Source organism: Elgaria multicarinata, chromosome 7 (assembly GCF_023053635.1).
Source record: "Elgaria multicarinata webbii isolate HBS135686 ecotype San Diego chromosome 7, rElgMul1.1.pri, whole genome shotgun sequence".
NCBI lineage: Eukaryota > Metazoa > Chordata > Lepidosauria > Squamata > Anguidae > Elgaria > Elgaria multicarinata.
In genome coordinates, this window is record NC_086177.1 from 40,013,046 (window position 1) to 40,033,312 (window position 20,267).

At 41.9% G+C, this 20,267-nt stretch overlaps 1 protein-coding gene across 1 annotated transcript in view; it reads right to left on the minus strand.

The window, feature by feature from the left end:
• KIAA0319 (KIAA0319 ortholog) overlaps nucleotides 1-17,393 on the minus strand; it is a 42,922-nt gene extending 25,529 nt beyond the window's left edge. Inside the window, exons 1-3 of the mRNA XM_063130452.1 lie at nucleotides 17,352-17,393; nucleotides 8,659-8,827; nucleotides 739-1,499 (exon numbers count right to left, since the gene is read on the minus strand). Of these exons, the coding sequence (XP_062986522.1) occupies nucleotides 739-1,499; nucleotides 8,659-8,713 (816 nt within the window). The 5' untranslated portion in view covers nucleotides 8,714-8,827; nucleotides 17,352-17,393. The remainder of the gene's footprint in view (nucleotides 1-738; nucleotides 1,500-8,658; nucleotides 8,828-17,351) is intronic.
• Nucleotides 17,394-20,267: the final 2,874 nt, after the last annotated feature.

Here is a 20,267-nt window from a genome sequence, read left to right on the forward strand (position 1 = left end):
GGAGACCTGCCCTCTTGACCAGATACAAAAGAGGAAAGGGCTCCTGCAGCTTTCAATGTTGTGATAAAGAGGAAATTTCCCCAGGTGCTGTAGGCATACAAATGACACCTGCTGAAATTCCCTTTTCTGTTAAAGATACAGGAGCCCTGCCCTCCTTTTCATATGGTGACCCTAGTCACAGCTTAAGTATGGACTATGACACAATGAGCATTTTCGGCCATCACATATGCAATTATATCTCTTCAGCCATAAGAGCTAGAAACTTGTTTTGAATTTTTTAAAACAGTTCTTTTCTCTAAGAATTTCAAAAGGAACACAGCACATGCATAATACACCTTCATAGCCTCTATGTAGCCTGTGAAATCACTTGTCCACCCCTAATACTACAGAGCAATCTTACAGAGGCCTTAGCTAGACCTAAGGTTTATCCTGGGATCGTCCCTGCCTGCTCCCAGGATCCCCTGTGTGTCATTTACATGAACAGGGATGACCCTGGGACGATCCCGAGATAAACCTTAGGTCTAGCTAAGGCCAGAGCTGTTATTGACGATAAGAAATTTAAGCTAAAATATACTGGTATGGGGGGGGGGGGATGGCCTCATCCCTTTTGCCTTCAGCCTCGTACCACCAAAACGCAGCCCCGAAGAGCTTCTCCGAAATGAAATTCCACCCTCAGGATGAAAGATGTTCAGCATCCCTGACCTATAACAACAACACTATGCTTGGTAGCACACCTACCTCTTCCCGCCAAGTGCTGCTGGCTTCATGAGGTGGTTGAAAATCAAATTCACTTGCAGATTTCTCCATTGGGGCCAAAGTAACATCTAGCACCTCTCCAGGATGTTCTGTGACAGAGTTCCCCTCAGATTCGTTTATACTGATTGGCTTTTCCAAATTAACGTTTTCGTCCTCATGTTCTGCCCCCTCTGCATGTTCATCTCCGTTACTGAGCCCTGAAGAGTTGAAGCCATTCTCAGTGGTTAACATCAAGCCCCAGTCGGCATAGTTAACATTCTCCTTCTCCTCCTGCTTGATGCTCAGCTGAAAGGGGTTCTGGTCCATATCCCCATACTCATCTGGGTAGTCCGGTACCTCCTCGAGACTGTGCTCTTTGCCAAGGAAGGACAGTTCCTTCAGGTTACTTACTTCCTCCGATGGGTCATCCTGCAGAGTCATAGAGCGGATCATGGTGGACGGCATCTGCCCGTAGCCTAGCAACGCCGCTGGTCTCTGGGGAGGCCTTAGCACAAAGGTCAAATAAGACTTCACCTTCTCCATTTTCTTGGGCTCACAGTTTCCTTTGTGTTGACAATTGACGATGTAGCAATGCCACTCAAACATCCAGGACAAGTCACAGTCAGAAAGATCACAACAGGCTGCAGTGCAGTCTGACATTGACACAGCATGGGGGACCCGCATAATTTTAGTCGTTTCTAAATTGGGCGATATGATTGCATCAGAGTACTTGGCCCCTTCCCTGCACTGTTCACAGAAACACCCTGAAATAATAGGCACTGATATCAGGAAGAGAACAGGAACATTGCAAAAAAAAAAAAACCCAAATTCCAATTTATTTTTTAAAAAACACCAGCTATTGGGTTACATTTTTATCGCATTTACCATAATCTAGTGAATATTCACATTATTTACATGAAATGACCTGAATCATTTACTACTTAAAATTTACTTCTGTGTGTAACTTTCTTCCAAATAAGTAGGACAGCAGCCTAAGAAGACAAAAATCACTTCTACCTTGTCTTACATGAAAGCATGGAATCAGACACTGCACATAAGTCATGCCCCTGGGGGTGACATTCTCTGGGGAGGTGGGGAGGTTTCCAGAAACCCACAACGCCCACTTCACATATTGCCCCCGAAACATGTAAACAAGAAGTGTGATTCACTTCCTTATCCTTCCTCGCCCTCAATATAAAGGAAAGAGCTTTATCTAACATAAACAATGAACATAGCCTCAGGACAAAATGGATATTATTCAGCAATGATGCTTTAAAACAAAAAGGAAAGGGATGCTCTGAGGGCCCAATCCACAAGGAAGCTACAACAGGGGCAAATGGTTAAAGTCTCCCTTCCACAAAATCCAATGTAAGCCATACTTAGAGAAGACCCATTGAAACACTTAGTCCCATTCATTTCAATAGCTCTACTCTAAGTAGGGATTGTCTTTTTCACAGCAATGGCTGATGGGATTCCATCGGAAATATTGGGCGAGGAGAGAGGGCGGAAGAACTGTCGATCAAACGGTGCGTTGACGTTTACTCAACTCCACAGTAGCCCACAGTCACACAACAGCAGAGTTAGATCATGTTGTGTGGGAAGTATCCCCTAGAAACTCAACCGCTGAGTGGAGTTTTCATGCTGCATTGCCCAACATGTTGTCCGAACTGAGCCTTTGTCCTTTTTATTTAAAAAAGGCAAAACAAAACCCCTTGTTCCAAAACAAGGAAACAGAGAGGATTCAATGCTTCCACATCCCATTTCCGTTTCTAGGGAGAATTTGTTCACAGGGACACAAATCTCAACTAACAGCTCTTGTACAACATAAACACACCACGATGGGCTGTTCACACAAGGTTGTCACGGCCCCAGGATAAACTCTGATTCATACGTTTCCCTTCTTCACCAACTGTGCTATAATTGCTTCTTTCGCAGCCCCGTTTACTTTGGAGAATATAAGGAAGAGAGAGGCTGTTGCAGAGAGCTATAAAAGTGCTACCATAAATCACATCTTGAATCATATCTCAGAGCTCTTGACTAGCAGGCAGCAAATGCTTATATTCGAACTAGAGTCCAAAGACTAGGGTCCTTTCTACACCTAACAATTATGCCAGGAAATTGGAGGAATCGTCCCTGCCTGCTCCCAGGATCCCGTGTGTCATTTGAATGCACAGGGATGATCCTGGGGGGAAAGGCAAGTGTAGAAAAAGCCTAGGAGTTCTACACCCCTACCACCGCTATTTTGGAAGTTATCACTGTATCATTGCAACCGTTTTGCTTATTTTGGAAGGAGATAAAATTAAATACCTTTTCTGCTTTGTTTTTAAGTTTAATTCTGACAGAAGTCAGAGGTGGTGTGCTCAGATGAGCTGACTAAGCAATGCAGACAGCAGCTTGTTTGGATTGGAGCTATGATCATGGCATGTCGGTAAGGCCAGTGACTCCCGTATGACTCTGGAAATCACAAGATGCTGGGTCCCTGTAGCCAAGATTCTGGGTTATGATTATTTTACTTCAGGGCACCAATAAGCCTACTACTGAGCAAGTGGCCAAATTTCTGAATCTGGCTATTCTCATTAGACCACTCATGGAATGTCTGATCATTATTTTAAACCTACTGATTGCATTTTTACAAATTTTGTATCCTTTCTTTTTACCATCATGTATTTTTTATTAATGTCTGTGTACCTATATGCTATAATAATGGTCTGTTGACTGTAAATAAAGACTGATTGATTGATAGAACGCAATAACTAATTAACAGTAGGTGATGCAGTACTGTTGTTTTAAGACCATTTGCTTCTTCAGAAGGGCGTTTTATCGCACACTTGCGACTGGCCACTCATGGATGTTTGTGGGTCATTTTGACGTGTTCCTTCTGCGCATTTCCCGCTGGTCTCTTGCTCCTTCTGCCATTTTTTGTTGTAAAATAGTCCTCAAAAAACCCGTGACTCTTCTGAGATATATCAACATTTGTCGCTATTTCCTGCTGTGTGCAGGAGTTTTGCTATAAAATACCCATTAGAGGGCGTTGCCCTACTATGCTGAATGGGACATAGTTGCTGCTTTCTTCCCCTTTCTCCCCCACCCCCATCCCGTGAGATTCTTCTCATCCCTATTGCGGAAGAGAAGCAGGAAGCAAGTGTGACGGTAAGGAAACACGATTCCACACACACACACCCTGTCTGAAAGAGCTACATGATGACAACCCTCTCCCCTTCTTTTTAGGTCATTCGTGGGTTTTGGTGCCAAGTTCTTCCTCAGAATCAAGCCCTATAAGAGATTGGAACAATTTTGGCCATCCTTCCTTGTATCCTGAACTGTACCTGTGCTTGGTGCCTTTTGGACTGCTTAATGACTCTGCTTCTGAACTGTATTCCTGCCTGTGTAATGGAACACAAAATGGACTGAACAGATTCTTTTTGAACTCTATGCTGTACCTGCATTTTATATGCAAGATTATTTGTACTTAAGGCAGGGTTGCCAGGAACTGCTGGGGAAGAGCCGGTGGGAAGGAGCTGCCATGCTAGCCTCACTTGTTGGGGTTACTATTTTAGACCTAACTACCATATGCACCCACATTTTATTTTATTTCTTAGTTAGAATTATAGCATTGAGAATTATACAGTTTCAGAAAAGATAAGAGTAAAATAGCCTTTTCTGGCAACTAAAGTTCTGGGTCCACAGAGAACAATCCCAGTTACAGAATGTTTTTATACTTTTAGCTTTTAGTCTGTTTCATATTTTATTTATATATATATATATATATATATATATATATATATATATATAAAATTAATACAAAAATATTTTTACATTTTTTTTGTTTAAAAAAAGCATTTTAAACAAATTCTTTCATGGCTGTTAGTCTCCCCTTGACATTCAGGGATTCATATTCGTTCTTATAACCTTTCCATCAGTGTTGATATCTCCTGTACTGAAATGGTGCTCACTAGAAGGGGATATCAGGTATTAGGTATCACTCCCTCCACTGGGAATATTCCTCAAAAAAAAAAAAAATCACACAATTTTATATGCCCAAAGCAACAGAAGAGGCTGCTGATAGGGTTATAGATGCCCCAGACTCCCAAAATTCCATTTTAGACTGGACCCTGGATCTTAAAGGCTATACACATTGCTCAAATGAGGATTTACCCTCTGTGAACCTTGCACAAGAGCTGGCTTGTGCTGAGAATAGGCAGGGGTCATCTCCCGCTCCTCCTTCTCACTACCACCATTGTCTGGGCCAGAATGAGAGGCAGGTGAGCAAACAGCTTGCAATGGTGAAGAGGAGGAGCAACTCCAGGGTGCTCTTGTCAGCGGGCCCTTGCCGGTGGGTGGGCCCTCAGGAGGTGTCCAACCACACCTACCCTTGGTGCCAGCCCTACATACACACACATCCTTGTCCCAAGCTGTGTATGACTGCCCTACAGGGGGGTGGACCCCACTCAGCTCTGGATGCGTGCAAGTGGAGCAGGCACAAGGCTGAGGTAAGTGGAGGGATGATGCAAAATAAAAGGTGGAGGGTCATATGGGAAAGATGAGGAAGCAGAAAACAGGGCCCTGCCCTAGACATCTCAATATCTAGTACCATCCTGGCTCCATCGCATTTATGGCCACTCTACATCTGGAGCGGGTGGGGACACTGCCAATAAAACTGTAGAAACAATTTGTAGAAAATGGGTTTGCAGAACTGACAATATAGTCAGAATATGACTTGCAGATTCGGTGAACCAAGAAGGTGAACCCAGATTTGGTGAACCCAAGGCAGGATTCTCCAATTTTCAACTACAGCAATTATGTTCTGTGACTGCAAAAAGAAAGCTATCCAGCCAAAACCACTCATCCACCCCAAGATAAATTCTTCTCTGCCCTCTAGTTCTATCCACTGCATCCAATATCTATTCCTTAATGTGAACGAAACAAGTACCCTGGCAGAGCGGATGAAAAGTCCATCTAGCCCAGTATCCTGTTCCCATCTATGGACAGTCCATAAGCAGGACATTTCTCATATTCAAATCTCTCAATAAAACATAACTGCAAAAGTCCTGATTTTTACACAGTGGCTGTTATGTTTTGCTGTGAATGAATCAGCAGAACATGTGACACAGACACCTATCTTTTCAATATGCACGAAACAAGTGCATTATTTGGGACATGAATGAATGCATATGAAACAAGTGTCATCCCAAGTATTCTTTTGAACCTTATAAGACTGCCCTCTCTATCCTATATTGGGTCCATTACTGCGAATATAAATATATCTAATCAGATACTCTAAGAATCTACATAGGTACTTCTCTACCACAAATCCAGCAGAGAATTTGGAGTATCTGGGTTCTAGCCCCCACTCAGCCATGAACCTCTCTGGGTGACTTTGGGCCAGTCAGGCTCTCAGCCTAACCTACCTCACAGGATTGTTGTGAGGTTAAAATAGAGAGGAGGATCATGTTCACCACTTCGGGCTCTTTTGGAGTGTGTGTGAATGGATATAAATGTAACAAACACACACACACACGTTGCAGAATTACTGATGCTAAATGCACACAAACCTGATCATTAACCCCAACAGGAGAGAGTGGTAGTGTGATAGAAGTATTAATAAATATATACCTGTTTTAAAAAATCAAAAGAAATTCATGAATGGAAGCAGAAAGCTAATAAACATTTAAATTTATTCGGTGTATCGCTGCTGTAATTCCAATTGGCACCTGTAAGAGACCAATAAATACTAAACAGTTGACAAAGCCTGTTTTACAAGCCCACTTCTACAGAGCAAAAACATAGGCTAAAGGGCAAACAACATGCTGAAGACTACCATGATATGAATTTTGTTCTAGTATTATGAATGAGGGAGAAATGGTTCTCCCTATCCACTTGTTCCACACCATGCATACTTTTCTATCATGGTTCCCCTTACTTGCTTTTTTACTAAACTAAATAGCCTCGAGGGCTATCTTCATGGTGCAGGGTTGACGCCACCTCCTTCTTCAACCCCGCGCTTTCTGTCTCCCGGGGCGGCGGTGGGTAGTCCCGACGTCCAAGACGGAGCACATGATTTCTGGGCAGCCAACCGGGTCCCAGAGCTAGCCCTGCCCTCTTCCTGGTGGAAGGCAACAGATCGCTGGTCGCCTTCTACCAGGATCCACCCCCACACTGACTCCGGATTGGCCATGGAGCAACATCACACAGTGGAAGACCTGTATTAATGTCACTCCGTTCTAAAAAGTCAGGGTAAATCCCTGACTTTTTCAAATCGCAGCATCGCGGGGAAGCCCACAGCGGCTGCGAAGCTGTGCTCACATCGTCTTACCAATGTGGCGCAGATCCACTGCCACCATCGGGCTTTCCCTGTGTATAGACAGCCCCCACCCCAGTCTCTGTGACCTTTCCTCATAGGGGAGTTGTTCCAGCTGCACTGATAATTTTGGTTGTCCTTTTCTGCATTTTGGGTGAGATGTGAGTGGCAGGACAAGAAAGAGAAAATCCTGGAACCACCTACTTTGGGCTGTGGCCCAGCCCACCATTGCCTCTAGCCCACTGCCAGCAAGGCCCCTAACAGATTAATTATGAGGGCATGTGGCACCCGACAGAATGAAAAGGGGGGAAAAACCTTTCCCAAATCTGCGATAAGCTAGCAGTTTCAATTGTAACAAGAGACAATTTTCACTTCCAGATTTATGCCCATCTGAGGCAGGGTGACAGGGAAAGAAGGATTTATAAACTAAATGTGACAAAAGTTTAACTCTGGCAACCTTTGCTGAGGCTTATGAAAATCTTTCCCCAAGCAAAGTCAGAACTTCATCCAAAATCATGGCAGTGCACTACATTCATTTTTAAGCTCCTGTACATAATGAATATGATTTCATTCTCTCTGTGGGTTACTTTCATGTTATCAAAATACCTATCCGCCTCCTTGAAATATTGCAAGTCTTTTGAGGAAGGAAAAAACCAGCATCTACTTCAGAACACCCTTTCATGTTGCAGATTTAGCAGATGAAGGAAGGACGAATCAGGGGGGAGGAAAATACTGAATTAAATCAAAGTAAAACCTCAATAAGGAGATAAACTGAACAGCATTCTGCACAAAATGAACAAATTGTAGTCTGTACAAAGAAAAAAAGAGAAGGTTAAATAGCAATTCAGGCAGCACCCAACCCTTACAGTGCCAGTGTGATATTTACATTAATGTTTTACTGCCACATCCATTGAAATTCTCCAGCTGATTCTAGGGCATTAGGTAGGATGACCATATGGAAAGGAGGACAGGGCTCCTGTATCTTTAACAGTTGCATAGAAAAGGGAATTTCAGCAGGTGTTATTTGTATATACAGAGAACCTGGTGAAATTCCCTCTTCATCACAACAGTTAAAGCTGCAGGACCTATCCCAGAATGACAAAAGAGGGCAGGTCTCCTTCTGCTTTAACTGTTGTGATGAAGAGGGAATTTCACCAGGTGCTGCATGCATACAAATAACACCTGCTAAAATCCCCTTTTCGATACAACTGTTAAAGATACAGGAGTCCTGTCCTCTTTTCCATATGGTCACCCTACATGAGGGGGATAATTCTACGCATGTTTGCAGATAAAAAATAATAATCCTACAAGTCTTAGCATTCCCCAGTCAGCATGGCTGGCTGGGGAATGCTGGGAGCTGTGGGACTTCATTCCATTTAAATTTGCATAGGATTGCGCCTTTAGTAGCCTACTTCAATCACATCGTACTCATTACTTAAGCCATTTGGGAGCCAAGAAAGTAAAAAAAGATCCAGTTCCAAAAGCCTTCATTTTATCTGGCTTCTAAGGTGTTGGTGAAGAATGGAGCATCGTGGCCATGCGGGCTTTTATTTCCCCACATGGCCTCGGAGGCAAATTAATGGTTTGTTTTCATTATAGCATGAATACAAAGAGCACAGTCCTACCTGTTAAAGCCCCCAAGAGTAAGCAGAGGGCACTTAGTCCTAGCCCAAGAGACATTTTTCCTTAAGCAGGCAATACCAACCCCAGTTCCAGGATGCAATTTGGATATTCTAAAAGCTTATTGCAAGTTTCTTCCAATACTGCTTGATGTCCAGCTGAGGCCCTGCAGGGCTAGAAACAGAAGGGGGAGAAAAAACAGGCCTTGCATGAATATTAATTAGAATGTCACAGAGCAAGCAGATGGATAGGAGTGTACAAATATTCCCCCTGACTGCAGTGGCAGAAGGAACAAGCTAGGAAAAAATATGAAGATTAAAAGGACAAAATGGATCATTTGTACCTGTCAAGGGAGTCATATGCAGAGGAACTCCCGTGAAAACCTTCCACACATGAACATTATCATAAAATAATAGCAACAATGAGGTTTGTTGTCTATGCACCTATCATGAACACCTTCACACAACAAACACAGGCAGAATAGTTTTCCTCCACAGAGGTTGTCTTATTTTTGATGTCTACCATTGGCCATAAGTTATTTAGACTAGGAGGGTAACACTTAAGGGCCTGGTCCACAAACCTATTTGTTTTCAAGAACCCCCTTCTCCTCTTGTGTGTCTAGCTGCAGAGGAGACTTCCCGTTTGTTAAATCACAGTTTCTCCAAGGAGTCCATATTTCCTACAAGCCAGGGGTGGCAAACAAATCTCAAAACATGTAGTTCTGGTTTGTAGGGGTGCTTTTCAGTTTGGATGTCATGGGGAAATGCAGTTTAACAAGCCAAGAAATATCCTTTCAAGGCTAGCATATGAGAGGAGGGAAGAGGAAGAGGGGTTGATTGACCCTGAAACTTTTTCTGGTTTCAGCAAACCATAGTTTCTTGGACTGGGTCAAGGAGTCACATGTTTCTATTTTCTGTGGAGCGCAGAAGACAAATGGGCTGGTGAAGAATGGACAAGAATGCTCTATTGCTCCATTACCAGCAGCTCACTTGCCTGAAAATAATGCCACACACTCACCTGTGCCAAATTTCTGGTTGTCAATGGTGACAAGATGAGTGGTTAAATACAGGACTGAAATAAAAATAACAACACCAAAGAATGCGCAAGCAGCAGACTGCAGTCAATAAAAACCAGGAAATCGATAAAACCAGCAGAAAGACAGTTCAGTTATTAAAAGTCTTGGAGAATTTGTTTTTAAAAGGTCTTAATCTAAAGTTTAAGAGACAATAATGTAGTCTCTCAAATATGCTTGGGGAGGGTGTTTCAGAAACTAGAGGCTGCAACTGAAAAGTTCCCCCCATCACAGCTGAAGAAGAGTATTTGAGGCAGATCTGAAGAGTCAGACAGAATCAGAGGGGAGAGGGCAATTCTTCAAGGACTCTGGGTCCCAAGTCAATTGGGGCTTTATGACATGCCAGACCTTAATTCTAGAAAACATTGATTTTATTACATTTCTATACCCACCCCACTAACCAAAGATCTCTGGGCAGGCCACAAAACAAGGCTTAAAAACCATAAAATAAATAGCATCATAAAACACAGGATAAAGACATTTACAAGTTTAAACAGTAGCACTAAGGTGACCATATGGAAAGGAGGACAGGGCTCCTGTATCTTTAACAGTTGCATAGAAAAGGGAATTTCAGCAAGTGTCATTTGTATATATGCAGAACTTGGTGAAATTCCCTCTTCATGACAGCAGTTAAAGTTGCAGGAGCCCTGCCCTCTTTTGTAACTGGTCAAAAGCGCAGGGATCCTGCAGCTTTAACTGTTGTAATGAAGAAGGAATTTCACCAGGTGCTGCATGCATACAAATGACACCTGCTGAAATTCCCCTTTCTACACAACTGTTAAAGATACAGGAGCCCTGTCTTCCTTTCCATATGGTCACCCTAAATAATACTAGACTTAAACAAACAAACGTAAAAATCAGCAACAGTGCAAGGATCTTAAAACATGCTAAGATTTTTTTTTTTAAAAAAAGAAAACAATTCCTGCAGATGAAAAAGTCTGGGAAAATAAGAAGGTCTTCACCTGGCATGGAAAATACCACAAGGTATGCATAAGGCAAGGCTCTCTGGAGAGAGCATTCCACACCTGGGATGCCACTATTGAAAAGGCCCTCTCCTTAGCAGCTGAGTATTTGGCTTAAGACGCTGAAGAAGGGCCCATGAAGTTGACCATAAGGTCCAGGCAGGTATATATAAAATCAGTTACATGGAGAGCACAGACAGCAAATAATCCTGATACCGTAATTTAGTGGGAGGTTGGGGAAAATAAAACCAATCAAGCTACACAGCTAAAAAGACTCTTATTGCATAATGCTTTAGATGGACCGCCTGCCCAGGAGATGTTCTCCAAATTCTCAGTTGCTAGATAATGAATAATAACGATGCTTCATTTAAAAGGGCACTTTGCAATGGAATAATTAAGCAGTTTATGACAGCTGCCAAATCAAACGTCTGTATTAACCATTGCTGAAGCCACCACGAACAAGTTACACAGTTCCAAGAGCCAATCACTCTAAAAGCCAATGAACAGTGTAATTGCTCTGGCGAGATGTTAAAATGCCATGATTATAAAGAAGATTTACACCATATCGTGACACATATGGTAAGCAGAAATTGGCCCCCATTGTTCAAGACAACCGGATGCCTCACGAGCCATCCAGCTTCAAACGCATTTCTAAACATTACTTAATACACATGGTAACAAATGTACCACAAGTGTACATTTCAGATACACTTAGTAGGAAGTTCCAAAGAGAGGAAGACTGAAATCCCATCATAAGTACAATATTGTTTGTGAAGGCAACAGGAAGTTCAGTTTCATTTATATATGTATTTATTCATATATCTATCGATGCATGCCTCTTCCTGGTTATCCATATTTACAAAAGTGACATTACAGTGCAAAGATGACCTTGTTGCTTATTTCTTGATAAATATTTGTTATATTTTTCATATGCATAGTTGGGGGAAGGGGAGAGAGAGAAAACAGAAATTGTATTAGAAAGCCACTGTTGATCTCAAAGATAATTCTCTTTGACTACTAGTTCAAATGTCTATTTTTAAAGAAAAGCAATTACAACTGTCAATATGAAATATTTAGGTTATAAAAGGCTTATAAAATCTCAGGACTACTCCTGGAATACACAGATCTCAATATTCTGAAAAGCATAAGTACCCATCAGTTCCTCACCTCATTTTGTAAGAATTGCCTTGCTGAACCAAAATACATCACCATCTAGTCCTATGGAGAGCATGACCTAGAAGTACATGATGTAGCAGTCTTACTGTAGCTAAGCAGGTTTGGGCCTGGTCCATGTCTGGCTAAGAGACCCGTCAGGAAGCCCCATGTATACTGTCTTTAGTTCCTCAGAAGAAAGGCTGGATATAAATGTAATAAAGAACAGTCCAGGACTCAGATGTTCCTGGAAAGCTCACAAGTTATACATGATGCAGAAGATGCTTGAAGCATGAGTTAGCACACATACCAGGTCCTTGGGATGAATGGGTCTCTGCTGGATCTCATTGTAGGAGTGCCAATGAGTCTTCCTTTGTAAATGGCCAGACACTTAGCAGTGCACTGGCACTAGGCATGCACTCAACCAATAATCAGTGGGGGAAAGGAGTTAAAAGGTTTCCATTAAGTCCTAAGGTGGTCCCTTCCCCATGTGCAGAGATCAATGCATAGGGAGACCAAGGAGTGTGCTCCAATTCATTTTTAATTAAACTTTTAAAAGAACATGCATAAAACTGTGTTGCACATTCAGAAGCAATGTTACTTGTTTGCCACTATTTATATTTTGCTTTCCTTTTCTCCCTCCTCCTCTTCCCTCCCAATCCCCTTTCCTTTTGTGTCATGTCTTTTAGATTGTAAGCCTCTGGGCAGGGACTGTCAAGAAATACTTTTGTAAGCCGCCGTGAGAGCCTTTTTTGGCTGAATGGCGGCATAAAAATCCTTAAATAAATAAAAATAAAATAAAATATCTTTAAAAAGTAATAATCAAAAATACAGTAAAGTACCTGTGACAGTCATGTGACTGCACTTACGCAGCAATCACAATAGCAATGAATGTGCCACTTAGGTTAAGTATCACATTTTTGCAGAGAACTCTCTCCATCATTGAAGTGGGACTCCATAGGCAATATTCAGAGCTCGTTTGTTTATTACTACTCAAGGACAGACCAACACAACTTGTGATCCTCCAAGTGGAACGCAGCCTACCAGCCATGCAAGGCGGCCTACTGGGGACCTACCTAGGACTGGAAAAACAGGAGTATTGTTTTTCTCTAACACACATAGCTGGCCACAATAAATGGGTGATGAGCCATGTTTGGCTTAGCAGGTTACAAATAGTGCAGGACTCTCATAGGACTGCAGCCCATGTCAACACAAACCATAGTTTCACATCATTTCAGCCACTATTTTGAATTATTTAGATTGGGGGTGGGCAGAAAGTAGACCTCCAGATGTTTTGGAGCTCAAATTCCACCATTTTTTGCTGTATTTGGAGGGGCTTCTGGGAATCGAACTCCCAAACATCTGGAGATCTACCTTCTGCCCACCTCTGAGAAGAGAACATGCTTCTTGAAGGAACTATGAACTCCACCCACCTGAAAGACCAGACATGCTATACATCATTCATTCTGGAATGAAACAGGAGTGAGTCCAGCGCGTCCACACCTACAACAACGTGTTCACTTTCAACTCACCCAAAACCTCTTTGCCCTTTGAATCTAGAAACATAGCAAGAAACTGGGGAGAGTATAAGGGTTATCATTCCTGGATAACCAATTATGTAATCTGTAAAACAAACACATGGACACACACACAAAAGGTTTCTCACTATGACCAGGGAAAGCATTATTCAGTGGTTGTTGAATTAAGCAAAAATATTGCATTAATATTCACCAGCATCAACCATAGTAAAGAATAACCACTTTGCTCCTGATGCATTTGATTTTCATCATGAAGATAAACAATGATCTTCTTTGTCACAGACCAACTTATAATGTGAAAATTAACACCTGACAAGGAGCATGATGCATCCTACCCTTTATTAAAGGGTAACAGAGCAGAGTACATGAAAACATTGGTACTGATGGCTTGACTGAAAATATAAAAGATTTTCCTCCACGACAAACAACTATACATTGTCGAAATCCCTGTATATCCATGAAGATTAGATCTTTGCTTTATCCATGTTTGATGCCAGACTTTACCAAGACTGTATTGAAAAACTCAGGATATATATATGAACACTTGCACGAAGGAACAAACCATGAGTGAAAAACATCTGTAGGTCTACATCCATCCTTGAGTGTGCAAAGCAGATGCTGGGGGATAAGAAGGCTCAACATGACCCAGACATAGTAAGTCACATTGGTCTCTCAATGGCACAACCCTTGTCAGACATCTGGTTGGCACCAGGTTGGGGAAAGCTGGTCTATCGTAAGACCTGACAAGAATGTGATCTGAGCAGAACATCACCTGGGCCATAGGTGCTCCACATAATTCACCCCCATGAAGAGACAAAATGGGCAGAACTTAATATATGGCCATCACTAAAAGCTGAAGAATATTATACAGGCAAATGAACAGCAGTAGAATTAAGATAGCCAAAGAGCTAGCATGCCCTAGGAGCCACCTACAGCGCAATACAATGCAATACAAGTTGGAGCATCTTTATACCTACAATACATATATTAATTTTTAAAAAATTAATTAACTTTATTTTAACGTAACCAAGTGATCAGTCCCCTAACAACTAATGTCTAAACAGCTGTTATATAGAATTAATTAATACAATTTGGAGGGGGGAATAATATAAAGAAGAAAAGAAAAAAAGGGAGGACAAAATAATAATTAAATAAACAAATTAATGTGTGCTGTATGATGATCTTCATTTGTTGTTATAATGTCCAAATGCTCAAAGCTGAAGCGGGCATATATTGTTGTAGGTCCAGTTGTGATGTATGTTGAATAAATCTCCACCATATAGCATAAAAGGATAGTGGTTATGTTTTTCCTTGGATTAGAAGCAAGTCCTGAGTTATTTTTTCTGATATTGCCACTGACCATATATTTCGGTACCATGCCGATTTACACCAATGATATATGGCACGTTTGTGATTGACTAGTCACGTACATGTGTGGGTCCTTTAGATGATGCAGTCAACCTCCTGCACAGCTCCTGTGCTTTCCCCCAATTATCCTGTTCTAAAAAAAAACTGGATATCCTGATACTTCTGAAATATCACGGGATTTCCTAACATGTGCAGCCAAAGTTGCACTACAATGCACCTGCAATGAGTACCGAAAGGAAGGGAAGTTTTCAATTAGAAACCACATAGTAGGCAATTCAAACAACGTGATTGCCTTTGTCCACCCATGTAATGGAGCCCATCACAATTACTCAAAGGGGCAGCCCTGGTAAGGTAGCATGGTTTCCCCTAATGTAGAGATGGGGAGCAGTAGGTAGAATCCAACTAAACTCCTACTTAGAGTAGATGTTCCATTCATTTCAATAGGTCTACTCTAAGTTGGACTTTAGTTGGATTCTACCCAATGTAATGTATAGCCAGTTGAGTACTGGCAAAACTAATTTGGGTTTGTTTGTTTATTAAACGGTTGTGTGAACCGACCCTCAGCCTCCATGGAACTACTGGGTATTACTTCAGGCAAACATGGAAGCCAAGCTGCAAGGAGATAAGAGTGTAGTTGTCTATGGTGGCTCACCATGTGATGGCAAAAGTTATGCTATCTTTGCAGCATAATTACTCAGGAGTGAGTTCCCCTGAATTCAATGGGACTTACTTCTGAGCAAACATGTATAGCATTGCACTGTTAGTGCTAATGTTCACAAAGATCAATATGGTAGCTGTAAAAATGGCAGGAGAGCCTCCAATCTATAGATCTCGTGCAATCTGACAACACTCACGCAACTCCTAAAGTGGGCTTTCCCACTGACTTCAATAGAGGGAATAGCTGTCACCAGCTCTGAAGTAAATGGGGAAGCCCTTGTGAGTGAGGAAACCACATGTACATTGTAGCCACATCCCACCCACTGGATTGCAGCCACAGTCTTTATTTAGCTTCAACATACACCTTTGATCTACAGTTATTTGCCTAGATGATATCCTCTTTGAGCTAACATACCGTCCCTGGATATATAAAAGTATTCCACATAAAGAATATATAATACACGGCATGCATAGCAATTGATTCCTTTTATGTGTTCATCGTCTTTCTTCCTCCTATTGCATAGAAGTGATATAAGATACAGCATGAAAATCTTTTCCTAAGAATGCTTTGTAGTCTGGATGCAGCATTTGTGAATGCAGTTAGTGTGATACACACATCAGAAGAGAGCTATTTTAAAATTGAAAATGTAGACAATACACATTTTGGTCATCCCTAAGTCAAATCATGAGAAATGAAAAACAACAAGCTTTAACCATTACTTGTGAAAACACTTCAGGTTTCAATCCTATACCCATTGAACACAATGGAACTTCTGAGTGGATATGTATAGGATTGTGCTGTAAATATCTACTACTTCTGAACAGATATGTATAGGATTAAGACTTGCCAGTTGTTCTAGAGCGTATGCAGCTGTCCAAAGTAAACACACACATTATAGCTTACTCTATTTCTATCCTAATCCTATTCTATTTAATCTTAAAATGGGATATCGCCATTCCAGAATTCCAGTTACTTTCCAATCTGCATTTCCCACAAGCATTTGTTAGTATTTAGTTTATCAAGAGCACAGTGGGGAGGGGAGATGGTTGAATACCTTTCATACAAACAAGAAAATAAGTCTTTTGCATTGAGAGCCCCTTAGCCAAAAGGTTGCAAGTACCTGGGAAGTACAGATGCTACTCCTAACCCTTCAGAAAGATATTTTAATTAAATGTCCCCATCACCTGATGCAACCAACCATTTCTGTTCAGTCTTTCTTCAACTTCAGCATCATGTTGCTCATTGGGAAAAGGGAACCGTTTCCCCACTGTTCACACTATGAAAATATAAGACTGGCAGATCTGTGTATCTTATTCCTTGTTGTCACAAAATGAATGCATTTGATGATGATGATAAATTCCATGTTTCAGAAAGAAAATTACCAACATCGATTTTAGTGAGCGAGTACAAGATGCAAAGCACATTAAGTGTTCTGTGGAGGTATATAAGACACAGTAAAGCCCTTTTCTTTTCTTTTTTGCAAATTTGCAAATTGCTAGGCAATAAAAAGAAGAAGAAAGCATTTCCCCTCAGAAAACAATCATGCATTATTTATTTATTAGTAATACTTCTCTACCACTTAATATAATAACGGTTTAGGGATTTTCTGCAGGGGAGTGGAGAGGTGGACCATGACATTGTGATGGCTTTGGCATTTCTGTTTTTCAAAACGTCTTTATGGAGAGATCCGATCGGGAATTGATCAACATCCGATCCGACGCGGATCACCTTGCTAGACACAAGGGGATGCGCAAGAACCGACCCTGTGTGCCAACAAAAGAGAGAAACCGAACCAAACGCATCTTCTCCTCCCGGGTTCCCATCCCAACCCATCGCCCGCTTATTCAAAACGCCCATCGATTGCTGGGCTTTCCGACAATCATGCAGCACGAAGTCGCCAGTAGCACCGACGGTGGAGGGAGGGCGCAGCTCGGATTTTCTTACCTACCTGGTGTTGGCTGATTTTTAAGGTGTATGTCGGAAATGGGGGGAGAGATATCTGGCGGCGCCAGTAATAACGGCTGCCGCTTCAGCGCCGGGGCCTCATCGCCTCCTGCTGCGTCGTCTTCCCGAAGATTTGCAATCGGCAGCGGATGGAGAAAGGCGACTTTGCCAAGAGCCAAAAAAAAAAAAAAGTGGGTGTGGACACCCCTAATAGGCCAAGCTAGCAAAAGGACAGGCGATCGATGCCTGGAAATCTTTGCGCTCGCCGCTTCCCCAAAGAAAACAAAACAGATACAGCAGCGCGTTTTTCCTTTCTCCCTCCCTTCTGGCTCTCCGCCGGCGGCACCAGCGCGCACTCGCCGCACAGCGACCCCTCCCAGCCCCAGCGCTGAATCCCAGCCCCACTGCTAGGGGGCGATGCCGGAGCTCCACCCAGATCTCTTATCCAGGAAGGCGCAAGGAAAAGCTGGGAACGGGGCGAGAACGCAGCGCCGCAATCGCCCCGAAGCCTCCTAGGGATCGCTGAAATGTGGCTTTTGTGGGCCGCAGGCAGAAGAGAAAGTTTTGTGTTTTAAAAAAGGAAAAACATGGGATTTGATTTTGAAATACAGTTAAATATACGACCAACAAAAAGGAAGCGCATACTAATAACTGTTGCTGCTGCTTTTGTATTCCTTTTTAAGTGATGGTATTAGTTGTCCTGTGTGTGTTTTAATCAACGATGTGTCTGTTTTATTTTATTTATTGTTTCTTTTTTAATATTGGCTGCATCTGATGAAGCTGCTACCCCTGGAGGATTTATTATATATATGTTGTCCTGAGAGCTTCAGCTCTAGCAGGACTTATAAATTGAACTAATGAGATTACATGAATTGTGGGGAGGGGAGAGAGAGACGAAACTCCCTGACTTCTGCAGAAAGAAGAGAATGGACGAGGCATGGGAGCTAGGGAGCTAGCTGCAAGGTTTAAATGTGTGAATATCAACACAAATATCAACTCCTATGGAATTCCCTGCCTCTGGAGGTCAGGCAAGTGTCAACTTTGTATTCCTTTGGGCGCCTCCTGATAAACGTCCTTATTCCAGGAAGACTTTTCTTAACCACTGTACATTTTGCTTCTTTTAAAATATATTCTGTTTCTATTTTATCTTGTGCGCCTCTCCGAAATTTTCAATGGGGAGCAGTATATAAATATTGTAAATAAAATTAGGACTCAGTCCTTTACTCACTTATCTGGGAGTTAAGACCCACTGAACGCAATGGAGTTGACATCTGAGTAGGTAGTATAAATTTGTAATGTTAGTTGCCCATTAGAACACTTTTAACATCATCATGATGAAGTTGGTTGCTAGTTCCCAGTTCCTTATTTCCGCAGTAAAGTGAAAAAGCACCAAGTATTTAAATAACCCTGCATCCCAAACTAACCCTGGAGTGACCATATGGAAAGGAGGACAGAGCTCCTGTATCTTGAACAGTTGTATAGAAAAGGGAATTTCAGCAGGTGTCATTTGTATGCCTGCAGCACCCGGTGAAATTCCTTCATCACAACATTTAAACCTGCAGGAGCCCTGTCCGCTTTTGTATCTGGTCATGCTAGGCAGGTCTCCTGCAGCTTTAACTGTTGTGATGAAGGAATTTCACCAGGTGCTGCAAGCATACAAATGACACCTGCTGAAATTCCCTTTTCTATGTATGTATGTATTTATTTATTTATTTATTTATTTATTACATTTCTATACCGCCCAATAGCCAGAGCTCTCTGGGCGGTTCACAAAAATTAAAACCATTGAAAGTATAAAACCATAATATAAAATACAATCTAAAAGCTCAACCAGATAAAAACAGCAGCAATGCAAAATTACAAATTTAAAACACCATGTTAAAATGTAACTGTTAAAAGATACAGGAGTCCTGTCCTCTTTTCCATATGGTCACCCTACCTAAGGGATAACCTATATCATACATCCCAATGACAGTGATATTGTTTATCTTGAAGGGAACAATTATCTCCAACCAAAACAGTCATTTCTGCACAACACACAAATCTATGATAACCAAAGATGACAATTTAATAAGTAACTGGTGCAGGTCAACAGGATAATAAGCTTTAGATACCCGAAATCATGTGTCCAGCAGAGTTTTCTCGACCACATGACATTGAGTCCTGTCTAGCCCAAAGCTTTCTTTATGCACAGGGTACAGTCAAGCATGCCACCCTGTACGAATAGTAAAAATAGGTAGAGTGCTGTTGTGCACTCCAGAATGAGCTTTGGACCATCTCCAATCGTACAGCCACAGATCCAGGAGCGCTCTATCAGATGGCATTCAATCATGGCTGGGCCAAAGCTTTCTGTGTACTTTGGGCCACTCACAAATGGGTGTACCCTTGCCAGTAATAGCAAAAATCAGCAGAAAAGAATAAGGAACTGGTACTGTGCTCACTCCTGCCTTGCATATTAATAGTGCTTTGCTAATCCACACTGGAAATTCCATTCAAAGTCAGGAAAAAACCCTCAAATCAGGTCTTTAAAAAGGAAGGAGTATAAGCAGTAAACACTAGAATCTAAGTTTGGCAGCAAGATTTTCTGTTAACAGTGAGCAAACAAATGACATCAACTCCAAAGGAAACAGATAGGGAGGAAACAAGGTTGGCTGCAGTGAATTCATAGTTGGAGAGGTGAGGAAAAGCCAATTGGGTAAATAAGTGGGATCAGGACAAATAGGTGGGCTTGGGACAAACACTTGTGATAATATGTAACAGCACACTTGCTGATACAGTAGCACAATTATTTTCACTATGCAGAGTAGGAAGAATTCAGAATCTCCTGAATTCTTGCAGAGGATGTGCTCCTTCACCTGGCTCCTCTCAATGCCTCCTTATGTGTGAACAGGTAGCAACAGCAGGGCCAAGAGGCTCCAGG